Below are 23,172 nucleotides of genomic sequence, written 5' to 3'. Positions count from 1 at the left end.
GGATCTGACCTCAATGCTTTTTCAAAAGCTTGGATCCAGGGCTCTGTCTTCTCCCCTAGCCATAATTTCCTCTGGTACCTAGACTACCTCAGATCAAGTTTACCTGCTTGTACTTACTACTTTACCCAGTGGATACACCACAGACTTATCAACCTATAGAACTGGTTATAAAACAAAAATAACAGCTCCAGGTTGTCGGTAAGACAAGGCCCTGGCCAGGTCCAATTGATCAGTTAAGGGCCATAGAAGACAATGTAGAATGGGGGACAGAGGGAGAGGGAATATTGAGCTTGACAGAACAACATGGATCTAGCATTATGGTAAGTACGTGATTTCCGTATCTAATGTCTTTTCCGTCCAACTCATTGGATGGGACAGATTCCCAAGCTACCCGAATCCTGGGCTGTCTTACATAAGGATATTCCGGGCCAAAGGATGTACAGGATCTAGACTGTATGTCCAGTTTGTAATGTGACACAAAGGTATGAAGTGTAAACTAAGTAGACGCAGCACATATCTCATCTGTGGGTACTCTAGCAAAGTAAGCTGTGGAGGTTGCCACTGGTCTAGTTGAGTGCACCGTAAGGCTAATCCCATATCTCTATAAACAAAGCACATGCAGTTGGAAAGTCACCTGGGGCAAAGTCACTTTAGAAACTCCTTGGCCTGGTTTGGCCTTTGAAATGGAAAAAAATAAGCTACTCAGATTTTCTTTAGTGCAATGTGGGTAAATTCTGAGTTCTCTACATTCTTTAGCTATGTCAAGAATCTCCATGGCAACACCCAGATCTGCACCGAGCTACAACAGAATGGCACAAAATATACAGAGCCAACTGATATTGCCAACATATTGGCAGATTGGTTCAGTGCAAACTTTACTCCCTCCTCACCCCCCCAAAGGGCCTATAACTATACCAGATGGTTGTAGAGCCCTGACAATCACAAACACACAAGTAAAAATGGCACTCTCTAAAGCCAAAAACACAGCATCCATGGGACCGGACAACTTCCCAGGCTGCGTCTTAAACAAACTCCAAAATGAACTACTCCCCCCACCTAAAATCCATGTTCAATCACAGCCTCACCACAGGCTATGTGCCCACAGAATGGTGCACAGCAACGGTTATCCCACTCCACAAAGGAGGAACCACCACAGACCCTGGGAACTATCGACTTATTAGTCTGACAAGCCTGGTCTGCAAGGCCATGGAGCATATCATCATGGAACTTATAAACAGAGACAATGGTAACCTCCAAACTCTGGATGCTACCCAATTTGGATTTGTAAAAGGTAGGTCATGTCTCCTAAACCTGGTAGACTTCTTTGAAACAGTTACTAAGGCCATAGACGAGGGCAAGATGGTCCACACAGTCTACCTGTACCTCGTTAAAGCTTTTGACACCATCCCTCATTCAGGAATCATAGATAAACTCATAAACCTTGACATAAACCCCTACATCATGAAATGAGTAGCCAACTGGCTCACAGACAGAATCCATGTGGAAAGAGTTGTAGACTCCAGATCTCACTCCACCAGTGAGAAGTGGAGTGCCCAGGGTTCAGTCTTGGGACCCCTCCTGTTTGGTATATACTTCTCTGAAGTTCAAGTGAACACCAAGGGTCTATGGCTAACCAAGTTCGCAGATGACTGCAAACTGGGTGCCATTCTCGATTCCCTTGCTGACGTAGACATCCTGCAAAAAGGCCTCACCGAGACGGATACCTGGTGTCAAAATTATGGCCTCAAGCTAAATGCCAAAAAGTGCATTGTTATCCCTTTTGGCAAAAACATGGTACCCATGAATTACCAAATAGGGGGAAGTTCACTTAACAAAGAAAGTGTGATAAGAGACCTTGGGACCCAAGTGGATAGTAACCTCTCCTTTGATAACCACATTGCCACAGTGGTCAGAAAATCTTTCTACAGGGCCCACTTAATCACAAAAGGGTTCATATCTAGAAATAAGGAAGTCATAGTTCCCTTCTACTCATCACTTATCAGAGCCCTCATTGAATACAATGCCCCATTTGGGATGTATCTCACAAGACACCTACAACAACTTGAGAGGCCCCAAAAGTACCTCACCAAGAGGATTGCTGGCCTCAAACAATTGCCCAATGCCGACCAGCTCAAGAAACTCAAACTCTACTCGGTCGCATACCACCTACTCCGAGGAGACCTCTGTCTGACATACAAAGCTATGTCAAACCCGAACTGTTGAACATGCTCCATTTAAAGAAATCCCAATCTCCCCAAGCTACATGCTCTAGGGACCTAAACATCACCACAACAATAAATAGGACATACTAGAGGAATAGATTCTTGTCTCAGAGACTTCCCATGCTCTGGAACAAGATTCCCATCCACATCAAGCAGAGCTCATCATTAGCACTCTTCAAGAAAAACCTTGATAAGTGAATGGGTGATAGGAAATTCACCCCTGGGATTATGTCTGGGGCACTGCTCGATAGAGGGGGCAGGAATTTAACAATACATAGGTGGCAAAAGTCAATGCACTGTTGGCTAGACTTGTTTTGGCCTTCAGGACGATAGCCTAGTACCTACCTATGATCCTATGAACAGCCATCAAATGCAAAGAACATTCCCCTTTGTTGTAAAAGTCTACGGAAAAAAATGGTAATTTAATCACCTGGTTAAGATTAGCTTCTGAGGCCATCTTAGGAAGAGTAAGAAGACTGGTTCACAAGGACACCCTCTGCTTATGAAAAAGCAGGTAAAGAGGTCTGCAAGCCAATGCTTGTAACTCAGGAGATCTATTTAGCTGAGGTAACTACCACTAGAAAAATAGTTTTCAAAGTAATGAATTTCAATTCTGCTGAAGATACTGGTTCAAATGGAAACCTAGTTAAGGCTTGAAGCATTAAAGTAATATCCCATGGAAGAACTGGATCTTTGTTGCAGGTCTGACAAAGAACGTTCCCTTCAAAAATCTTCAAGGAGGCAACGGATGTTTGGTTTTGGTCCATGTCAAAATTAGATATGGACAGCGCAGTGGTGAAGCGGTAGCATTGTCGCCTCACAGCAAGAGGTTCTCCAGTTCAATTCTCAGCTGGGGTACCTTCTGTGTGGAGTCTGTATATCCTCCCTGTGTTTGTGGAGGTTTCCTCCGATGTTACAAAGACATGTGTCTGAAGCATTTCTCCCCAGGCCTCTGCCAAAAATTGACTTCATTCCGAGTCAGACTTTCCCAGTAAACAAATAACAAATAAATAAATATGGCTGCTAACTGTATTTTGATGGTCAAGAAACCAGCACCTTTCTGACACAAACTCACTAAGAAACCTAAGACAGATGGCAGGGGAGCTGAAAAGGGTCCAAACCTTTGCAAGAAGTCCATATGACAAATCTTTTCCATTTGCTAAGATAAACCTTTCTAGTGTTAGTTTTTGTGAAGATGACAGAATATATATAACTGGAGTAAACAGCCAGGTGTCTCTGGCCACCACTAGTACTGGTAATATGCATTTAATTTCACGTTTTTTATGTCTCCGTGAGGCTGACTGGTAGGGTGGAGTAGGAGGTCTTAATGTGGATCAAGCACCCATGGATGGTATTTCAGATGAGGCCAGAAGAAGGGGACCCAAACCTACAGGACCAAAAGGGCACAATGAGAATTACCATTGCCTTGCACCTCATGGCTTTCTGAAGAAACTTGGTTATCAAGAGAAAAGGTGCAAAGGCTTATAGAAGACCAGGGAGCCAACTGTGAACCAGAGCATCCCTCAATGACCGTTCCTGTGGGGAAATCAGGGAAAAGTAGCTGCTGCACTAGTTGTTTAGGTGAAGGCAAAAAGATCACAGCAAGACTGGCTCCAGCGACTGAAAATCATTGTTGCCAATGACTGATGGAGGGACCACTCATAAGGCAGAAGAACAGACCTGCTCACAGTTTGTCCACCACAAAACTGGAAATCCACAGGATGTGCATTGTAACCAGAAAGCATCTGCAAGGCACTACCCAATACCACATTATCATGGCTTCCTGGCATAACAGGTATGGATGGATCCCTTCCTACATGCTAATATAACAGACTACCATATTGTCCAATTGGATAGATATCACACCTTCAGGAATGCAGTTCCAAAATGCCTGCAACACTAGGAGGATTGTCCTCATCTCCAAGACACTGATGTGAAGATTGCAATCGACCAGGTACCTTGAACCATCTTCTCTTTGCAATACCTCACCTCCCCACCCCAGAAGGGAGGCATCCATGGTCACAGTGGCTATCAGAGGTGGAAGGGTAAATGATCGGCCCCATGTTATTACTGGGGAGGTCAACCACCAACAGATATGGCTTCTGCAATCTTACGTGAGACATATTGGGGCATGAATGGCTGATGAACCATTGCCATTGTTCAAAAGTGTCCACTGCAGAACTCTTGTGCAAAATCGTGCCTGAGCTACTAGTGTGTTAGATGCAGCCGTAGAGCCCCGTAACTGCAGGACTAGTCTTGCTGGAGGAATTGAATGAGAAAGCACCTTTGAAGCTATTTTACATTCAGACTGAATTATGGACTGAGGAAATCTGGCAATTTGAATAGCTGAGTCTATTATCTATGCTAGTGTCAAGTGGCTTTTGGTTAGAATGACTGCATTTCCCAAGTACTAAACAGAGCAAGAAGTCCCTATATTGAATAGATAGATCACTGGTGGAAGTAATGAGGAGCCAGTTGTACAAGTAAGATAACAACCCTTGCAGTCTGAGATACACTGCTATTAACTCCATGCACTTGGTAAACACCCTGGGGGCTGTTGTGACACCAAAGGCAGGAAATGAAAATGACTGGGTCCAAGCCAGAAATGGAGAAATCTCCTTGACTGTCTCAATGTTCTGATAAGGCAGATGGTGTTTTGGAAACCTATCAAGCACATCTAGTCGTCCTTCCTCAGAAGAGTTAGAATTGCCTGAATTATAATACAACAATCAGGAATTTTGCCTTTTTCACAGACTGGTTGAAGTTGCTTAGGTCCAGAATGGGTCTGAGATCATGTTGTTTTTTAAAACTAAAAGAATCTTCAATAGACTCTGGACCCTCACTGGTCTGGTGAGACCTGCTGGATAACTTGTTTTTCTAGTAGCATTACTACTTTCATTGCTAACTCCCTATAACTGGGTGGAACCTCAGGATTGTCCTTCTCTTTTTGAGAGGAAGAGCAAAGGGAATAATATAACCTCTGATGATTATCGTCTGCACCTATGAACCTTGAATGATGGCCTGCCAGGTCAGAGGTCAGGGATAAGCTATGATGGCCTGCCAGGTCAGAGGGTCAGGGATAAGCTATGATGGCCTGCCAGGTCAGAGGGTCAGGGATAAGCTATGATGGCCTGCCAGGTCAGAGGGTCAGGGATAAGCTCTCGACTGCCTACAGAGTGCACCTATGAATCTTGAATGATGGCCTGCCAGGTCAGAGGGTCAGGGATAAGCTCCCCGCCTCTCGACTGCCTACAGAGTGCACCTATGAACCTTGAATGATGGCCTGCCAGGTTAGAGTGTCAGCGATAAGCTCCCCTCCTCTCGACTGCCTACAGAGTGCACCAGCAGCTGGACACCTGTTCAGGAGCACTGAAAGGGCTTCATAAAGAACAGCAAAACCCTTGATCCTGCAATCCACCTCGGCCACTGGGGCAATGTTCAGTAAAGTTATTCCCCCCCCTGCCTCGGGGGGAGGAGGGTCTGTCAGCAAAGTGTCATGGCCAAAACCCTGGGACTTACGAAACCATAGCTTTTTTTCCACCCTTTTGGTTCTAGGAAAAGGTCCTTTGGAGGGAGGAAAAACATATGCCTACTGCACACAGGGTCTTGCCCTGATGTTCGCTTCTAGTAAGCATATCTTTTATCTCAGGCCTAGAGAGTGTTGAACCATTGAAGGCAGTACTAATGAAGGCTATCTAGAAGCCTTTTGAAATATCACAGAGGCACATCTAGACATGCAGAAAATGGCAATGTTGGTGCTGCCCTTGTCATGGCATGAGCTGTACCAGAGCGCAGATGCATGGTCATATTGGTCATATATGTCATGCCATCAGCTGTACTAGAGCGCAGATGCATAGTCATATTGGTCATACATTGTAGGGTAGACAGCTGCGACTCCACCAATGTTTGGCTGTCAGTAGGCAGGTTACTGAAGAGGGACTTGCAAAGTTCTTTAGTCAGATCCCCATGGAAATGTGTCATATGGGTCATGTAATTCATTGAGTGGAGTGTAAAATTCATTGAAGCCTAAGTCTATTTCCCAGATCTGTCCAGTGCCATTTCCTTCTTAGGTAGACGACAGATGTGCCCTCCTCTGAGAGCTCCTTTTTGGGGACTGCCACAACCACCACATTGTCTACTGGAGGACCTTCCTCCAATGGGACTTGTTCCTCGGTGCAACCAAACTTTTGTCCAGTTTCCATGGAATAGGCTTCACCACATCAGGTTCCTTCTAGGCCCACTGAGAAACCAAGTCTATCAGCTCATCAGCAGGCAGGACTACCCAGGAAGTAGGTAAGCCAACCCCAAAAGCCTCAAAGAATGCAGACTCTTCCACGGAGGGGGCTTCAGTGGACCCCCCTCCAAGTTTCATCAATTCCAGAATATCTCTGAATTAAATGTCTTCTAGAGTGGATCTTGGGATCCCTTTCCTTCCTGAAAATCGGTATCTTCAGTCACAGACTCTGAAGATGAGTCAAAATGCCTTCTCTTTCAGGCTTGTTTTCTATGCCCTTCCCCAGTGGGGACTTCTGGGGAAGGGTCAGAATCAGAGGGGAAACTCACAAGGCAAGAATCCTTGTGGCTTAGTGAGGGTGACTGTCTAGTTGGGCAGGATGAGGAAAAACAGCCACAGAATTTAAAGAGGGCCAGGACATAACTGAGTCAGAATGAAACACCTGCTCACTGGATCTGGAGAGGACCCACTTGAAAGCCAAGACCTGATGGGAAGATGTCGGAGAAGAAACATTCTCCAGCTCCAACCTGACTCTGGTCTGAAACAGGCATTGGCACTGAAATGTCAAGAGCCAAAGAACCCAGGGGCAGGCACAGCTCCAAAAATCTCAGAGTCAGACCAGATCCCCAAGGCTCAGCTCTGATGCTTTAGCTCCAAGACCCATCCCAATTTGATGGAGCCAGAGTAGACAGAGAGGGGAAACATTTGGAGTGAAAGTCAAAAGCACTGTTTGCTCCAAGGTGCCCTAACGGGATGGCTCTGTACCACGGATATCTTATCGGGAGGTCATGCCCATTCAGGAGAGATGAAAGCGGGGATAACAGGGACCATACCTGGAGCCATCAGTGGGTAAGTGACAGGAGAACCCACAGTCAAATCTGGGTCTACAGAAATTTCCTCATCATCCTGTCAGCTTCAGCCTCCAGGAAGCTTCTCAATGATCAGATGGACATTGTGTAATAAAAAGCTACAGATGGTAGTGTGGGTGAACAGTGTGATGTGTAACAAGAAGCTACAGATGGTGGTCTGGGTGAACAGTGCGGTGTGTAATAAGATGCTACAGATGGTGGTCTGGGTGAACAGTGCTGTGTGTAATAAGAAGCTAGAGAAGTTGGTTCGGGTGAACAGTGTGGCGTGTAATAATAAGAAGCTACAGATAGTGGTCTGGGTGAACAGTGCGGTGTGTAATAAGAAGCTACAGATAGTGGTCTGGGTGAACAGTGCAGTGTGTAATAAGAAGCTACAGATGGTGGTCTGGGTGAACAGTGTGGTGTGTAATAAGATGCTACAGATGGTGGTCTGGGTGAACAGTGCGGTGTGTAATAAGAAGAAGCTACAGATGGTGGTCTGGGTGAACAGTGCGGTGTGTAATAAGAAGAAGCTACAGATGGTGGTCTGGGTGAACAGTGCGGTGTGTAATAAGATGCTACAGATGGTGGTCTGGGTGAACAGTGTGGTGTGTAATAAGAAGCTACAGATGGTGGTCTGGGTGAACAGTGCGGTGTGTAATAAGAAGAAGCTACAGATGGTGGTCTGGGTGAACAGTGCGGTGTGTAATAAGATGCTACAGATGGTGGTCTGGGTGAACAGTGCGGTGTGTAATAAGAAGCTACAGATGGTGGTCTGGGTGAACAGTGCGGTGTGTAATAAGAACCTACAGATGGTGGTCTGGGTGAACAGTGCAGTGTGTAATAAGAAGAAGCTACAGATGGTGGTCTGGGTGAACAGTGTGGTGTGTAATAAGATGCTACAGATGGTGGTCTGGGTGAACAGTGCGGTGTGTAATAAGAATCTACAGATGGTGGTCTGGGTGAACAGTGCGGTGTGTAATAAGAAGCTACAGATGGTGGTCTGGGTGAACAGTGCAGTGTGTAATAAGATGCTACAGATGGTGGTCTGGGTGAACAGTGTGGTGAGTAATAAGATGCTATAGATGGTGGTCTGGGTGAACAGTGTGGTGTGTAATAAGAAGCTACAGATGGTGGTCTCGGTGAACAGTGCAGTGTGTAATAAGAAGACGCTACAGATGGTGGTCTGGGTGAACAGTGCGGACTGTAATAAGAAGAAGCTAGAGATGGTGGTCTGGGTGAACAGTGCGGTCTGTAATAAGAAGAAGCTACAGATGGCGGTCTGGGTGAACAGCGCTGTATTTAATAAGAAGAAGCTACAGATGGCGGTCTGAGTGAACAGCGCTGTATTTAATAAGAAGAAGCTACAGATGGCGGTCTGGGTGAACAGCGCTGTATTTAATAAGAAGAAGCTACAGATGGTGGTCTGGGTGAACAGCGCTGTATTTAATAAGAAGAAGCTACAGATGGTGGTCTGGGTGAATAGCGCTGTATTTAATAAGAAGAAGCTACAGATGGTGGTCTGGGTGAACAGTGCGGTGTGTAATAAGAAGCTACAGATGGTGGTCTGGGTAAACAGTGGGGTGCGTAATAAGAAGAGGCTACAGATGGTGGTCGGGGTGGACAGTGAGGTGTGTAATAAGAAGAAGCTACAGATCGTGGTCTGGGTAATCAGTGCAGTCTTGTCCTTTAAGATGAAGTAGTGAAGCCTGGGATAATCTGGCACCAGGAAGAAGAAACATTAAGGAGTTTTGGATCAAATCCAAAGAAACCTCTCCCATAGAGAAATCCATATGCTTTGGGGTCTTCAGTGTCAGTTTCACTTCTTGCTTTATCTTTCTCCCGTTTCTTTTCTTTACTCCAGTCTTTTTCCTTTTTCTTATCCATCCGTTTCCTGACTTTCATCTTGTCAGATTTCTTGTCGGAAGGAGAACAGACTTCAGATATTGAAGGTGCCAAAACTCCAGCTTAGGCAGGGAAGAGGCTCTTGAGAATGAGTTTCTTTTAGCAGTCAGCGAGTGCTCTGGCCCTTAAACAGACACAGGCCTCACTCTCAATCTCTAGCTGTACAACCTCGATAAACACAAAGTGTATTGGGATCCTTAGACGAGATTTACAGCCACAAGCATTGCATTTCTTAAAGCCACTGACCTTGTCTTCCATAACCAGTATGCTAAGTCACAGACTGCAACATTAAAAAATTCAAAGACAGCAATAACATCTGCACTACTAATTAAAAAGAGAGATAATTACCAGCAAAAAAGCAATATAGTGATACCTAATCTAGAAACTTTTTTTGTACATAGTGTCGGGAAGGCAGGAAAGAAAATTTCCCAAAACTAGCTATCAAAGAAAGGTAGCTCTAAACAACTAATATAAAGTAGTGGTAAAACCTGGAGAAATTACGAAAAATGTTTAGAGTAGCTGTAGTAGCCAAAACAATTGTAAAACACTTATCCAACAACTAGAAAGAAGCACAAAGTACACATCTTGATAGATCAATCAACAAATGATATCTGAACTAATCTAGGGGTGAAAGAGATTTATGGATGGGGAGGAATCAGAGCCCTGGATCCAAGCTCTTGGGAAAGTCAGATTCAGTCAGATCTGATAACCCATCCACTGAGTTGAATGGAAAAGGCAACACTGCATCAAAAGATAAAATGGAAAAGGCAACACTGTATCAAAAGATAAAATGGAAAAGGCAACACTGTATCAAAAGATAAAAATGGAAAAGGCAACACTGTATCAAAAGATAATAACCTGAGACAACCATTTGGAAATAGTCTACTTTGCCTACAGGTTGTCCCTTCTTCTTGCCTTCGCAAGAAATGAACAATTGATCGGAAGATCTAAAATATTTTTCTCTGTCAAGATAGTAGCAGCACCTTCCACAGGGACTGGCACAACATTCTGACTAAACAGGGAAGCCTTCCCTGTTTCTCTGCCAGGACCACCAAGAGTGGCTCTCCCTTGTCCACTGAAGGGACCCCAACAGCCGCAGAGGGTATAGCTAACTCCTAGTCCATACTGACTGGCGGTGATTCACCAAAGGTATTTCAGGTTAAAGATGAGTGGTCTGAGGAACAAGCTACAGCCAAAGTAGAGTCACCAAGCCAGTAAAAAATGTAAAGTATTTTAAAATAAACATTTTTCACGTAAAAATACTTTAAAACACTTTGTCAGCCCCAAAAGTAAACTAGTTTTTTCACAGAAAAATGGATGGACCTCACATTTAAAAGTCCAGTTAAGTCTCATGACAGTCCATTAAAACACACACACTTCAAACTTAAAAAATAGCTTTTCTAAACAGGAAAATAAAATAAAACAACAATTTTATAATGTGTAAGGTTCTTCCCCAAAGAAAACGTATCTACCCAGCAAAGGAACAGCACAAACCAATCATTAGTCCCTGAAACCCAACACAGGAGCATTCTCTTCAATGGTAGGAAAGTTCTTAAGGGCTTGTCACTCGAACCTGTCTTTTTAGTCAGCTCAGCTCAAGCTAAGTAATGATTTTTGGTGCATGGAAGCTGCTCTGAAACTTTGAAAGCTGGCTGGCTGTTATCTCCTTGGCAGGATAAAATCCATATAGCACAGGCTACTACAGCAGTGATATGATGAACATATTCAATTTTGGATATTTTTTTCTCACATGGAATCTGGGTAAGAAAACTAGACTATGGTCATATCTGAAACAGAAATGCCCTTGGATTACTAATTATAAGAAACACATCTTGATGCAACTAGGCATAACCTGCATTTCAAAGGCACCTGGATGGAGTTAATCATGTTTTCAGTGTGCAGGGCACATGGGTGTAGTCCCCTTGCTATCAAAGATGTGTCCCCTTACAACAGCGCAAACTCTGATGGAAATGGTTGCCCTGGGGGAATAAAGGTTTCACAAATGGCACAAAGTTCACTATTTTCAGTGCATATTTCCTTCCAGATATGTCAAAGTGAAAGTTAAAGAGGTAATGAAAACGTTTATTGATGTTCTAGAAAGTATCACAATTTATACGGGGGATTGGAATGTAGTGACAAGAATAAAAATCATCAAAGGTGGCCCATGAGTGATTCAAAGTCCCACACAAGGGGAAATATGCAGGGTTACAGACCAAGGTTATGACTATGTGTGATGTTTTTCTACTGACAGAGTAGCCCCAGAATCTACTTGTTATTCAAAGAATAGAAGTCTAATTCTAGAACAGGCTCTATATATATATATATATATATATATATATATATATATATATATATATATATATATATATATATAAATACACCCACACACACTGCAACAGAGTGTGCCTATTCAATAACGAAAGTTTTTATACATCCTGCCTTGATCTCAGATTATAATTCACACGAATGCCTGCTGTTGGCAAATATAACTTAACAGAGAATGCCACTAAAGGTTTCCAGTATATTATTTAAACAACAAGACTTCTGCACACTGGTGCAAGTAATTGTCAGTAAATACAGCTGACAACTGTGCAGGAGCTGACTAAACTGTTTCGGAAGGATTAGAAAAGATGACAGTGGAAGTAATGAAAGGCATAAAGACATACAGAGGTTGTCTTTGGGGGAAAGCAACAACGAGGTTATAGAAGCTAAAAGGGAAATCCCAGCGAGGCTAGAAGCCCAACTAAATGGAGGCTTGAAATGGTAGGAATTACATGAGAGACAGAGGATTTATTAGAAAGGAAAAATGTAGTAAGTATGGCTTTTACAAAAGTCACTTATGGATACTTCTTTAAAAAAGAAATATAGCTTTTATATAAGTCACTTAAGGATACTTTTTTTTCATAACTCACCAGGGATAGGGCCACATACCTGTCAACCTCCTAGAGCAGGAAATCTGGACAAAGCACAAATAATGGGGGTAATGGGGGGACACAGGAACAAAATTAAGGACATTTGTTAAATATTGCTCTTACAAGCTTAGAAAGTTGATAAAATAAGTTTTGCATTGGCACTGATTTTCTGAAGGATATATAGTCTGAATCTCAAATGTCTGCCATTATTTTCTGACTTCAGTTCTCACTGATTTGCCAGTGATTTGTCAGAAAGTTACAATTTTATGAGAAACAGACCAAAAATATGAGGCAAAAATCTGGACAGTTGAAAGGTATAGATAGGGGCATTAATTACGGACCCAGTTCTGATTACAAAGGTGCTTAGGACTTATTATCCAACAAATGTTAAATAAATAAATAAATAAAATAAAAAAATATTATGAAGATATTTACACTGCAAAGACCAAAAGGAGGATGTAGAAGAAAGATACAGGAATATTATGGGATGCAGAGGTGCTTTTCCCTTTTTGCTTATGTTACATTATAGTTTGGAAATATTTTTATTTTTCTCAGAAGTTATTAGTACTGTTGATACACTGCTAAGGTGAAAATAAAAGGTATGCACATACCATAACAATAAATCCACGTTGTCTGCTAAGGTGAAAATAAAAGATATGCACATACCATAACAATAAATCCACATTGTCTGCTAAGGTGAAAATAGAAGGTAAGCACGTGCCATAACAATAAATCCACATTGTCTGCTAAGGTGAAAATAAAAGGTATGCACGTACCATAACAATGTGGTGCTGCGAACTGCGGTGGTGGTGCTGCGGTAGCATTGTTGCTTCACAGTAAGACGTTGTCCTGTTCGACTCTCAGCTAGAGCATCTTCCGTGCGGAGACGTGCGTGAATGGATGTACCTTCGTTGAAGGTTGTGTGTCAGGGCCGGCAATTCGGCACGTAAAAATCTACTGCCAATCATTAGTGGACCAGAGTTCCGCTGTGGCGACCCCTAACCAGGAAAAGCCGAAAGACACAACAACGTACCATAACAATAAATCCACATTGTCTGCTAAGGTGAAAATAAAAGGTATGCACGTACCATAACAATAAACCACATTGTCTGCTAAGGTGAAAATAAAAGGTATGCACGTACCATAACAATAAATCCACATTGTCTTTTTCCAACAGACTCAGATTTGAAGTTGGCACTTCACAATCTTCAGACTTCAAGTTCCATCTCTTCTACCTATAATACCCTACCCTGACTGAATCTTTTCAGATAGAGTTTTCTCCACCTATGCTCCAACAACACTGCAGAGAGAAAATAATCCTTACTCAACAGAAAGTGCCACAAAAATGGAAAGGGAAGGAAAGGACTGGAAAGGAAAAGAAAGGGAAGGAAAGGACTTGAAAGGGAAGGAAAGGAAAGGAAAAAACAGGACAGGAAAAAAAAGGAAAGGAAGGACTGGAAAGGAGAGGAAAGGACAGGAGAGGCATGAGAAGGCCCAAGGTCTGCACAGCCAGGAGTAACCTCAAAATATGACAATTTGGAAGGGAATATGGGCAGAGGGATGACAGAAGTAGATAAAAGAAGACAACCTCGATCCATCGTTATGGTAAGTAAATAACATTTATATCCACTGTTGTCTTGGACATCAGTCTCAACTTGCAGGGCAGAGTCCAAAAGCTAGTAAACCTCCGGGTGTTATCAAAAGAGATTCCACAGAATGGTAGAGCCAAAGGAGGACCTGGATCTGGTTTGTATAACTAATTTGTAATGGTTTACAAAGGCATGAGTGTTTCAACGGGTAGTAGCAGCACAAATATCATCTACAGAAGCTATCATCGAATATAACGCCCCTTTTGGCATGTACCTGACCAGACACCTACAACAGCTGGAGAGGACACAAAAGTACCTCACAAAAAGAATCCTAGATCTTAAACACATGTCCTACATGGACAGATTTAAGAAACTTCAGCTGTTCTCAGCCTCTTATCGTCTACTTAGAGGTGATCACTGCTTGACTTACAAAAGCCATGTCTGACCCAGCACTACTTGAAATGCTACATCTAAAGAAATCCCAATCCCCCCACGCCACATGCTCCAGAGATCAAAACCTCATTACCACAATTAACAGAACATGCTGGAGGGACAGGTTCATTTCCCAAAGACTACCCATACTCTGGAATAAGCTTCCCATTCATGTCAAGCAGAGCACCTCGCTGGCCCTCTTCCAGAGAAATATTGATGAGTGGATGGGTAACAGAAAGTTCACTCCAGGAATCATTCCAGTTGCACTAATGGATATGGGCACTGTGAACTAACATCGGGTGGCACGGTGCCTGGGCAATTTTTTGGGGGCTAGGCTTGTAAAGGCTCCAGGGCCATTAGCCTAGTACACATCTATGAACCTGTGAACAAAAAAGGCAACTGAGGTAGCAAGGAATTCCTTTCAAGGCATATGCAAAGGAAATGCAATTGGAAAGCCATTGAGCTACAAGCCACTTTCAAAACAGGTTTGCCAATCAAGAGTTAGAAAAGGACACAAAAACTGGCCAGATTTCCTGAAATTCTCAGTTCTGTCCAAGTAAAATCTGTTGATGACTGTCTAGGCAGTGAAGCAGGTACTCTCCATTGTTTCTGGAATTTGGGAAGAAAATGGGTAATTGTACTGGTTGATTCAAATTTGACTCAGACGCTACCTTAAATAGAAAGTAAGGGGTAGTATGAAGGTTACCCCCTCCCCTAATGGAAGATGAGATAAGGAAGAAGAGCAGATGTGGTCTGAGGTTCAGATACCCCTCTAGCAGAAGGAACTGCAGCCAAAAAACAAGGTCTTTTAAAGCAGAACTGTTAAAGGAAATGTGGCAGCTGGTTCAAAGGGGGAGGGGGTCTAGTGAGAGGATTTGTAAAAGTGGACTCAGATCCCACAACGGGACCAGTTCCCATACAGGGGACCTGATAGGAAAGTTGCCTTTCATGAACACCTTAGAAAGTTTCACTGCTGCAATAGGTGGCTATCTATGCCCATGTGGAAACCAGAAATGGCAGTCAGTTGAACTTCAATAGTTGAATAACTGACACCAGAATGAAAAAGATCCACTAAGAGGTAAAGTATAGCATTCGGGAGGCAGAGAAAGGATCTAATCCCTTAGAGCAGGGGTAGCCCAAATGGAGAATCTCTTCCATTTACTAGCATATATCTTCCTAGTGGATAGTTTCTGGGAGGAGGAGGAAAGGATATGAACAGCTCATTCAGAAAAGTTTGGATCTCTGGCCACCATCGGAAGTGGAAGAACCTGTTGTCAGTTTGATGGATTAGAGTTTCTGGTGAGGTTGGCCCCAGGGATGGGATAACAGCCCTGGAACAGGGTCCTGAACCCATCAAGGTTGATGGGACCACAGGAATGTGAAACAGATATGTCTCAGCCAAATAGGGTCTATGAGGATCATTGGCTGCTTTGCAATAGGTTGCCTTCTAAAGAAATGTTATTATTGAGAGGTTGGGGATGCCAGCATACAGAAGAGCATCTCACAGAGACAGCCCTTCTGGGGTATAAGGATGAAAAAGTGGCTGCACTTGGTGTTGGAAAGGGATGCAAAGAGATTACAGTGCTAATAGCCCCAGTGGCTGAATACTCAAGCCACTATCTCTGGGCTAAGATAGCACGCGTGAAGAATGATCCTGCTTAAGCTATCTCCCAGAATGCTAGATTTCCCTGGGATATGCGTTGCTATCAGAAACTACTAACAGGATAATGCCCACTGCCACACCCTGCAGGCCTCTCTACACAATGGATAGGAACGGCTGCCTCCTTGTTTGTTTGCATACCACTCCACTGCTGTGTTCTTAGACTGGATGGCAATAACACCCTTGGGGAGAAAGTCCTGAAAGGCTTGCAGTGCTAGGAGCATTAATGTGAAGCTGACCTCTGACTTTGACCAAGAATCCTGGATCATCTTCCTTTCAAAATGCCTGCCACCTCCACCCAGGAGAGAGAAGTGACCTGGGGTTGAGGAAAAACAAAAGGATGTCCTGATAAAACCTGATGAGAATCCAGACACCATGAAATGTGATGGGTGAACAATGCTGGTAAGACAAATGGGAAAATCCATAGGATTGTGAAAGGGTTGACCACTGAAATTATATGGTCCACTGAAGAACTTACATGTGGAACTTAACTAGAAGCACAAGACAAACAGAAGTTGCCATCAGACTGAGAAGATACATAATGAAGGAGGCAGGTGGTCTCTGGGACTGCAAAACCTGGAGACCTCAATCCATAGGGAGGTTTAGTCTACAGGGAGGTAATTTGGCAATTTTGCTGACAGTATCTGGATGGCAACCAATGAATTCAAGTGCCTGAACTGGATCCAAATTGCACTTGTCATAGTTCACTATTATGGCCAAGGATAGACACAACTGGAGCAAGTAGTCTAAGGACATCTTGGTGGAAGCTGTCAGGAGTCAGTCATCCAGGTACAGAACAACCTGAAATTCCTGCAGCCTCAGCCAAGCTACTACCACCTGTTTACATTTGGTGAACACCCTGAGGGATTTTGTGAGCCCAAAGGGCAGCACCTGAAACTGAAAATGGCTGCTCCCCAAGCCAAAGTGCAGAAACCTCATGAAATGTCTCACTAGCTTTATGGGAAGTAGGCTTCCTTGAAGTCTACTGAGCACATCCTACCACCCTTCAACAGAAGTAGAATGGACTGCACAGTGTCCATCTGGGACTTGGTCTGTCTGACATATTGATTCAAGTCGCTAACATCCAGAATGGGCCTAAGGTACTTGATCTTCTGTGGAATTAAAAAGAACCTTGAGTAGGCCCAGATCCTTTTTGGTCTAGTGGGACCTCATGGATGAGTTGGTTGAGAAGTAGCTTTCTTAGCTTCACCTCTGCTTCCCTTTATTGACGGGGTGGAATATTGGGAAGAGACCTTGAACTTGAAGTGATGGCCTGCCAAGCTTTGGGGTGGACAGCCAAGTGCCCTCTGATTGCCTCCATAGAGCATCAGTCAGGCAGTCTTTCAGAGGCACTAGAAAGGCTTCCCAGAAAAGGGGCCACAGAAGCCCTGGTTCTGCAAACTCTCCCCTGAGCAGAAACATCCTGAAAAGGCTGCTGTGACTTGCACAAAAGCCACATTCCCTTTTCTGGTTCATGAAGAAGGACCTCTGAGGAGTGGAGAAATATGCATTAGTGGCAGACAGTTTCTTCCCATCCTGTTCACTCTTGATCAAAGTATCTTTAAACAACAAACCACACAGAGAAGAAACATCAAATAGGGTACTAACAAAGCACACCTTAAAGCAGTTAGGGGAAGTTGCACAGGTACACCCAGGTGTGACTAACAAAGCACCCCTTAAAGTAGTCAGGGAAGTTGCACAGGTACATCCAGGTGTGACTAACAAAGCACTCCTTAAAGCAGTCAGAGAAGTTGCACAGGTACATCCTGGTGTGACTAACAAAGCACTCCTTAAAGCAGTCAGAGAAGTTGCACAGGTACATCCAGGCATGATGCAGCACAGTGATGCTGGTGCCTGCAGTGTGGGCCATCAGTGGTGTTAGAAAGAGGCCTCATGGAGACGTTTGTGATCACCATCTTTGACACTTCTGAAATCAGATCCCTTTGAAATCTTGTCAAATGGGTTAAGCAGTTCATCACATGCAAGGTAAATGAGGATACACTTTCAAAGACACTCCAACATCCAAGACTCCTTGCTTGGAGGACAGACTGTAAAACTTTCTACTGAGATGTCCTGCTTGGTGGCCAAAGTGCTGGGCCCTTGCACCAAATGGTCTATACATACAAGAAAGTAAATATTAACTGGGCTTCCAGGACACTGGCTCCATGTCTGTTTCTCTCCAAGCCTACCAGGATACCAAGTCAATGAGGTCATCCTGAGTGGGCACCACCCAGAACATGAATGGAACCATACCAAAGGTCTCAAGAAATACAGACTCCTCAGGCATAGGGGCAGCAGTGGTCCAGTCCCCACATTGTTTCATAAGTTCCAGTAAGTTGCCAAATAGTCATTTTGTGGGGAACTTCAGGGACCCTTCCCTTTCACTGAGGTTGGTATCCTTTGTGAGACAGTTCACATGCCTCCTCTTGAATTTGCTCTTTATGTGAACATCCTGGGACAGGGGTCAGCCCAGGGGGAACATGGAAGATGCAGGTGGTCCCATAATGAGGGATTTGCTGAAGACTAAGGACACAGACTGTCCTAAAGCTAGCTGATGAGAACCAGAGGAACCAGATGGAGGAAGAGACTTGAATGGATCAGCTTTAACTACTGAAAACCCAGTCTCAGAGCAAGGGAGAACCCTCTGCACAATGTCTAATGCCAACATAGAGGCTGGACATCTGAAGCCAGTTCCCATCAATCCACCTACCAGAGTGACATCAGTGTCCAGCTTCAACACAGTCTGACCCAACAGAGAGATCAGAGCCATAATGTCTGAGGCCAACGTGTCCAAGGGAAGGGACAACTTCAAAAATCTTGAGAATCAATTGACAACGATGTTTCAGATCTGAGATGAACACAGCTCTGACAAAGCCAGAGTCCAGAACATCAAGGATGGAGCTGGTGTCTGAGGTAGTCAAGCTGTTGACACTGACAACGGCGAATGCAACTGCAGGGTCAGACTGATGGGCCCAGGGAATGAGGGATGTGCCTAGGAAGGAAAGGGAAAGGCTGGAGCCAAAGGCACAAAAACTTGTATCCTCTGAGCTGAGGCAGTAATCATGACAGTAATCATCCCGGGGTCCTTCTGGGCTTGCAAGAAGGAGTGCATCAGCTGCTCCAGATCTGGACCTGTAAGATTCCCTACCAACTTGGCAGTCCTTGAAGAAGCCATATATAACAGCTTTGAAGGTTTCTAAATACGTGGAACAGGGCCTTGAATCCAGAAACAAGAGACTCATATCCAGGCAGGAGATGGTTTCGCCGATGACTCGTCAAGAGTAATGGAAAGAAAGGATAACTGGAGCCTTGTTGAAGTGCAAGAGGGAGCTGCTGAAAGAAAAGGGCTGGGTATACTGAGATGTTGGGGAGTTCAACAGATCCTAGCCTGGAACCATAACATATGGAGATTAGCACAAAAGCCAGACTTTTCACCAGAGCTACAGGACCTAAAGATGGAGGGATCTTCAGATCCAGCTGTCCTTCCATTAAAGAAAAGGAATGTTTGCATTCCTCTCTTTCCTTGCATTTACTCCCTTCTTTAGCAGACTTCCTCTGGCTCTTCTCTTTCACTTTCTATCTCTCTTTTTAAGGTCGCTTGACTCCTAATTTTTTAGCAGGAGAGGCGGAGGAAGAAATGGAAGTAGTGGAGGCAGAAGCAGATAACAGGCCCTTAATAACTAACTTAGTCCTTCTGTCCACAACGGCTCTATGTTCAAAAGCAAAGCACACCTGGTATTCCACATCCAGGTGTGCTGCACCTGAGCAGCACATGCATTTCTCATATGTATCTGGTTGGGGCAGTTTGTGCCCACACCTCACACGCTTCGAAAACACTGAAGCTTGCTGTTTTCTCCCAGTAAAAAACACTAAAAAAGCCATAAAAAAAGCAGTAGAAGAATGCAAACTTATCAACTATAACAATGACAACAACTTTATAAGAAGGTCCTAAACTACCAAATTCTAATGATAAACACTTTTTTAACACATAATACTGGGGTGGGGGGGTGACAAATCTGCTAAGCAAATCTCAGCCAAAAAAAAAAAAAACTAACTCTGGGATCCTTATATTAATGAACCAACAGGCTAACTCTGGGATCCTTATATTAATGAACCAACAGGCTAACTCTGGGATCCTCATATTAATGAACTAACAGGCTAACTCTGGGATCCTTATATTAATAAACTAACAGGCTAACTCTGGGATCCTTATATTAATAAACTAACAGGCTAACTCTGGGATCCTTATATTAATGAACTAACAGGCTAACTCTGGGATCCTTATATTAATGAACTAACAGGCTAACTCTGGGATCCTCATATTAATGAACTAACAGGCTAACTCTGGGATCCTAAGGCTAACTCTGGGATCCTCATATTAATGAACTACGGGCTACTAACTCTGGGATCATATTAATAGACCTTGGAGCTAACTCTGGGATCCCCTTATATTAAATGAACAAACAGGCTAACTCTGGGATCCTCATATTAATACACTAACAGGCTAACTCTGGGATCCTCACATTAATAAACTAACAGGTTAACTCTGGGATCACAGGCTAACTCTGGGATCCTCATATTAATGAACTAACAGGCTAACTCTGGGATCCTCATATTAATGAACTAACAGGCTAACTCTGGGATCCTCATATTAATAAACTAACAGGCTAACTCTGGGATCCTCATATTAATAAACTAACAGGCTAACTCTGGGATCCTCATATTAATAAACTAACAGGCTAACTCTGGGATCCTCATATTAATAAGCTAACAGGCAAACTCTGGGATCCTCATATTAATAAACTAACAGGCTAACTCTGGGATCCTCATATTAATAAACTAACAGGCTAACTCTCTTATAAGACTAGATGAAGGTGAATGAGACAAGAATAAAGAAGAACATGCAAAAATTGTCACATCATGAAGAGGAGCTCGCAACCTAGAGGTGATAGCTGCAGGGTATTATGGGTACAGAAGACTGAGCTTGAAGATGAAGATTCTGCATGCCAGCTTTGGATCACAGTCAGATCCACTAACCCACAGGTTGAAATGGACAGAGAAGACATCAGATTCACTGCTGCATGATGGTGTACGTCTGTATCACGGTGAAAAACACTTTTTAAGCTGATGAGTGTATAACTAACTTGATGAGTGTGTCCCAGTCTTGATTTGTTCTATTAGTGATGTTTAAATATGAAAACTGGTACACAACTGGACAGCAGGTGTATAACAATAACAGATGAAATAAATGAGAGATTAAAATATGTCCTAGCTGTCTGTCTACCTGTATATCTGTCTATCCATCAATCCATCCACCCATCCACGTACTTATTTCTTGATGAAGACAGCAGAAAGTGTTCTGTTGGAAATGTTTTGTAGTGGGTCTAAAGCCGAAGTGATATTGTATCAGAAGAAAAGGAAGTACAGGAAAGTTAAATGACTCAATATGACACATCACCTTTGTGGACTTAGTGGAATTTACACTGCTATAAATATTACAATTCAAGTAGCCCGATACTTCAAAGAATTGTTCCTCAGGTAGATGGCAAATGTTCAAGGTGTGATGAGGAAGAAAGGGGTAACTAGGAACATGTTCTGGGGAATCTAATGAGCTGGCAGCTTTTAAAAAATCCCTACAGAATATTATATCATAAATACTGAGGAAGAAAATGGATGTAAATAAGAAAATTATTTTTGAGTTGGGACTCACACAGGATCTGAACTGCCTAGACACTGTAAGGACTTATTAAGTTTAATTCTATTAGCTACCAAAAAAAAAAGCAATTACTAGACAATGGAAATAAAAATGTAAAGCAGCTGTATTTGAAGGACTGAATACAGTAAATGACAAAAAAAAAAAAGAATTGGTAATTAGATTTTTAGAAAAAGGAAGGAGCAAACTGCGTAGAAATAAATGGAATTTGTAGGAATAATGCATGCAAAATAATGTTCAGGAGAAGGAGTGAGGCAGGAAGTGAGCAATTTATGTAATGTTGGACTAAATAAAAGTTGCTATACAGAAAGAAAGAAAACATATGCAATGTATACTGTATGTAAATAAAAAAATGTTAATATGGTTTGTTTCATTTTGCATTAATGTATGGGTGATTATGTCCTCAGTAATAATAAAGGTGTTTAAAAAACATTACAATTAAACTCTCAGGGAAACAAGAACAATATATTATCAATTAAAAGTAAACACCACAGCTCTGTGAGTTTGGCAAAAATGCACTGTAGTGGACATGCTGTTCTATTTGCAGTGCAATCAGTTTTCTAACCAATTATTACAAAATGTCTTCTAAATATATATATATATATATATATATATATATATATATATATATATATATATATATATATAAAACAAAGTGTGGTGTGTGCCTTTGAATCATCACCTCGTACCTGCATGAATGGACTTAATGACATTCTTTCCTGCCTCCACAAATGAGACGAGAGCCATCATAACTCCTGTAGTGCTTGATAACGCCTCTTCTGTCCCGTATCGGGTATAAATGGGCTTCCCTGCTTCACTCAGTACAAAAACATGTTTCTTTTGTAAGCGCCATGATTCTGAGAGAGCTTCAGCCTCACTGTCTGAGAGAATGGATTCCTTCCTCTTTCTCTCGGACGGAAATGTCTCCTCTTTCTCCTCCAGGTCACTTTCTTTCAACTCTTCTTCCATGTCAATGGATGTGCCAGTCAACTGGGTGCTCAGCTGACTGAAGTCTTTACTGATTTCCTCAATGCAGGAAAGATCATCTGCTCTACCGTCTGAATATGTCCGACATCCTGTACCCTGGTCATCAGTACTAAGGTCTTCATATGACCTGGTGTGGACAAACATGGCACTGTCTTGTCCTGCACCTGAGAAATGGAGAAAAATTATAATTAAATTACTTACAGAACAACCATGGTATGTACTATGTCACTTCCACATTACTGATCTTATAAATAGAAAAGACACCTGAGGGTTCATCTGATAGTAGAAAACACACCTGAGGGTTCATCAGTACTCTGATAGAACTAACCAGGGTAGTGAGTATGTAAAAAAACAAACGGAGTGGACATAACCAAGAAATCCTCTGTGTATCATACCCACTTGCAGAACCATACGCAGGTCAGAACCACATTGTGAAGTAAAGTAGAGTTGCATATGTTCCACTCACCTGTAACAGCAGATGTTCCTAGAACACACTGGTTAAAACCTACCACAACTGACAATGAAGTGTTAACACCTGGGTATAACATACACAGGCTGGATTGTGTTTCCAGGAAGGGGGATGGGGTAGCTATACTCTACAAATCTGAACTGAACGTGAGCATAGATAATCAACCACCTCAAATTAATAACTCCAAAATTCTTGCCACTA

General features: G+C 42.9%; 1 protein-coding gene across 1 annotated transcript in view; it reads right to left on the bottom strand.

Annotated features, from left to right (window-relative positions):
- The window catches only part of MON1A (MON1 homolog A, secretory trafficking associated), a 481,001-nt gene that overhangs the window by 272,583 nt on the left and 185,246 nt on the right, over positions 1–23,172 (bottom strand). Inside the window, exon 3 of the mRNA XM_044078934.1 lies at positions 22,205–22,666. Within this exon, the coding sequence (XP_043934869.1) occupies positions 22,205–22,666 (462 nt within the window). The remainder of the gene's footprint in view (positions 1–22,204; positions 22,667–23,172) is intronic.

The sequence above is a fragment of the Protopterus annectens genome, chromosome 7.part1 (assembly GCF_019279795.1).
Source record: "Protopterus annectens isolate FY-2018-M chromosome 7.part1, PAN1.0, whole genome shotgun sequence".
Classification (NCBI taxonomy): domain Eukaryota; kingdom Metazoa; phylum Chordata; order Ceratodontiformes; family Protopteridae; genus Protopterus; species Protopterus annectens.
This window is presented reverse-complemented; position numbering and strand designations above follow the sequence as displayed.